The following is a 3,622-nucleotide window of genomic DNA, read 5'->3' on the forward strand; positions in this document are numbered from 1 at the left end:
TTGCTTCAGTGCCTGGCTGCCGGCCGCCATCTTGGCTGACAGTTAATTTGCATATACTCACTGATTAGCCAATGAAAAGGGTAGCGGTCGTACGCTAATTACCATGTTTCTCTTTTATTAGTGTAGGATGATTATTTATCACTTGAAAAGATAAAATGTACTGTATAGGAAATAAATTCTAAAGTGCCAAATGAAAAGAAAATGCTCAGAGGAACTGAATTTTAACTTATAAACCAACTATTTTAAGGCCAATGTTATCATATTTACTAAAGATCATTTACTTATTTTGATTAGAATTACTCTGAATCGGGAGGGAGAAGATAGAATTGTATGAGAACAGAGTCAATTATACTATCTAACAATGTAATCGTTTCTTTATATGTAAATTAACCCACAGTCTAGGATGATAACAAAAGGAGCTTCCTGTTCTGAACACTCTGAAGAGTAAAGACAAGAGGGAGCTGCAATGAAGTGTCAGAAGGGAAGGGAATTATTTCTGAGTCTCAAGTCACAGAAGCTTCATGGCATCAAGAAACACCATGAAGTTATAATTCTGGTGCCCATGGCACTTTTAAAGGAACATTCAGTAAAATACTTGCGACTCAGAAGTTCAATGAGTGCCTTATGATGCTATTCGTGTGGCAAAAGTGCAGATACCAATAGCATCATAAGGTATAACGGCTCTCAGAAGGCCAAATGAGTAGGAGGTTGGAAGTGTGGGAAATGCAGGGCATAGTAAAACCCTGTTTTTCTGGGACCAAGTATGAGAAAAATGAGAATAGATCTTTTGCCTAACTATTGCTGACCCTCGTTATCATGATCAAAATCCAAAGGAGAGAAAGGAATACCCAAGGCATGCTATCATCCATGTCACCTCTCTCTCAAATTGTTCAAGACATCCTATATAATAAAAGTCTAATATGCTAAGTGTCTGGTCATCCAGTTGTCCATTCAACCAATCAAAGAGTAATATGCTAATGATATGCTAAGGCCGTTCAACCACTCGCTATGACGTGCACTGACCACCAGGGGGCAGACAGTTGACCAGTTGCTATGATGTGCACTGACCACCAGGGGGCAGACACTCTGACCGGTAGGTTAGCTTGCTGCTGTGGTCCCTCCTCAGGTGGCCAACCTCCCACATCCCTCCCTGGCCCCAATTGAGCACAAGTGGGGTCCCTCTCCCTAGCCTGCACTCTCTTGCAATCGGGACCCCTCGGGGGATGTCAGAGAGCCGGTTTTGGCCCGATCCCACTGGCCGGGGGACCTCACTGGTGCATGAATTCGTGCACTGGGCCTCTAGTACTTACATAAAAAAGAACTTCAATCTCTAATATGGTACCTCTGTAGCTTCATGATTGTTCCAGTTTATCTATAAATTGCATCTTGTAAAAGATGCTAAATAGGTTTTCACCACATTTGGAAGGCATGTTTGGCATAATCTGAATTATATTAGGCTATCTGCTATTGATTAGACATCTGAAAAACCACAAAGGCTTTTATACTTGGAGAGAAACATCCATTACTATTTGTATTTATATTTGTTTAATGGTCAATTTATTAAACTTCTGTTTAATCTGGAAACTACTGTTTCTTTAATATTTCAACATTAATTACAAACTTAAATTCCCTTAAATAATTTAAACTGCAAATGTAACATGTTTGCTATTTCAAACATATTAACTATTAGACAAAACACACATGAATACAAGGGCCATAAAACTTATTAGTACTCTTAACCTAATTCTATAACAATACATTGGTATAATTCATTCTACATTATTTCTATATCTGTTCCTATGCTTTCTTATGATTAAAGTTATTGACTGATTTTTTCTTGGCGCATGAGACGTTTCCCTCAAGACAATTCAAACCTGAACAGCCAATTATCTGGCTTTACTTTAATAAACTTAAACTTCACAAAGGTTATTTTTTATGATCTAATGTTTTGCCCAAGAATGCTATCTTTAAGTTTTAAGTGGCCAGTGTTACAAAAGCTTTTGTGCTATCATCATTATATACTGACCTATTCTGTTAGCATCACTGCAAATTTATGCCTGCAATTTTAATATCTTATCATGACTAGCAGGACCATCTAAGGCTTTAATTTCCTAAGAGATGAGGGACCTAATCTGTGTAGAAAAGTCTCCTTAACTGAATATCAAGTTAGTCTGCCATCTTGAGACTTAATTAGACCCCACTTATTAAATGTTTTTATGTGTGGCTGCTGATGCTATGTGGTCTTCCCTTTTCTTGGTACAGTTCTTATACCAGGACAACTTGACTTACAATTCTGTTTTCTTTCTTCTCTACTTACACAGTGACAAACAAAAATATCCTATGCTTTATAAACATTATGTATTTAATAGAGAAAACAAAAAGCACATGTATTAACAGGTTCCTATTTCTTAAAGTCATTAAGAAGTCTTAAACACTCTACTATAGTTGCTTTTCTTTTTGCATTGAGACTATTTGGTACACTATTAACATTTTTAAAAAATATTTTTTACCCGGCTGATGTGGCTCAATGGTTGTGGACTGGGTCCCCAGTAGGGGGTGTGTAGGAGGCAGCCGATGAAAGATTTATCATCATTTATGTTTCTATCTCTCCCTCTCCCTTCCTTTCTGAAATCAATATTTTTTAAAATGTATGGTAGCAATATATACTAGACTAGCCCAGTTGTAAATAAATATATCTAATTAGACTAAGACAAATTTACTTTATATGACTCTACCCATGAAAACATACCTTGAATGCTTTCGTGGTTCAGTGAAAGTTCAGCTTCAGGAAATGACACAGTGAACATTGGACAACTTTTTCTAGTTTTAAAGCATAAATCAATTAATAAAGAAATAAAAATTTTTAAATGGAAAGAAGAACACTTTCTCATTCAAATACAATTTAAATTATTTTCATTTAAAGGAATTTCAAAATAGGATGTTTTTATTGCTACATTATTCCAATCACTTTTACAATTACTATCAATTTGTTAACATTAATATTTCAAGTGCTGCCCTATTTTGTTTGGCTCAGTGGATAGAGTGTCAGCCTGCGGACTGAAGGGTCCCGGGTTCAATTCTGGTCAAGGGCACATGCCTGGGTTTCGGGCTCGATCCCCAGTAGGGAGCATGCAGGAGGCAGCCAATCAATGATTCTCTCTCATCATTGATGTTTCTATTTCTCTCTTCTTCTCCCTTCCTCTCTGAAATCAATAAAAATATACTTAAATAAAATATTTCAAGTGCTTGCATAGAGGGAGCTGAAAATTTAATGGGCGAACTTCAGTGGTATAAACATGTTAAACTACACTTAGTTCTGAAAGTAACTTTGGAGATGACTGTCTGCCAAAAAGAGGTGATGGGGTCAGGAAAAAAGAAACCCTGCTCTTGAATTATGTAGCTTGACTATCTAATACACTGAAAGTTTGTCATTATACTTTAAGATGTAAATGAAAGTCACTAATGACTAATGACATGATTTATAATTCTTGTATTTCACAGTAAAGAAAAAGATAGGAAAGAAAAGATAGGAAATACTGAAGGGAAGAGGTTGAAAGCAAAATAAGTCATTCTTTTTTGTTGTTGTTTTAAGTATTATGTCTTTTTCCCCCCCCGATTGACC

General features: G+C 36.3%; 1 protein-coding gene across 1 annotated transcript in view; it reads right to left on the reverse strand.

Annotated features, from left to right (window-relative positions):
- The window catches only part of ANKRD31 (ankyrin repeat domain 31), a 150,344-nt gene that overhangs the window by 121,229 nt on the left and 25,493 nt on the right, over nucleotides 1-3,622 (reverse strand). Inside the window, exon 5 of the mRNA XM_014549846.1 lies at nucleotides 2,750-2,820. Within this exon, the coding sequence (XP_014405332.1) occupies nucleotides 2,750-2,820 (71 nt within the window). The remainder of the gene's footprint in view (nucleotides 1-2,749; nucleotides 2,821-3,622) is intronic.

Source organism: Myotis brandtii, unplaced genomic scaffold (assembly GCF_000412655.1).
Source record: "Myotis brandtii unplaced genomic scaffold, ASM41265v1 scaffold115, whole genome shotgun sequence".
In the NCBI taxonomy this organism is placed as follows: domain Eukaryota; kingdom Metazoa; phylum Chordata; class Mammalia; order Chiroptera; family Vespertilionidae; genus Myotis; species Myotis brandtii.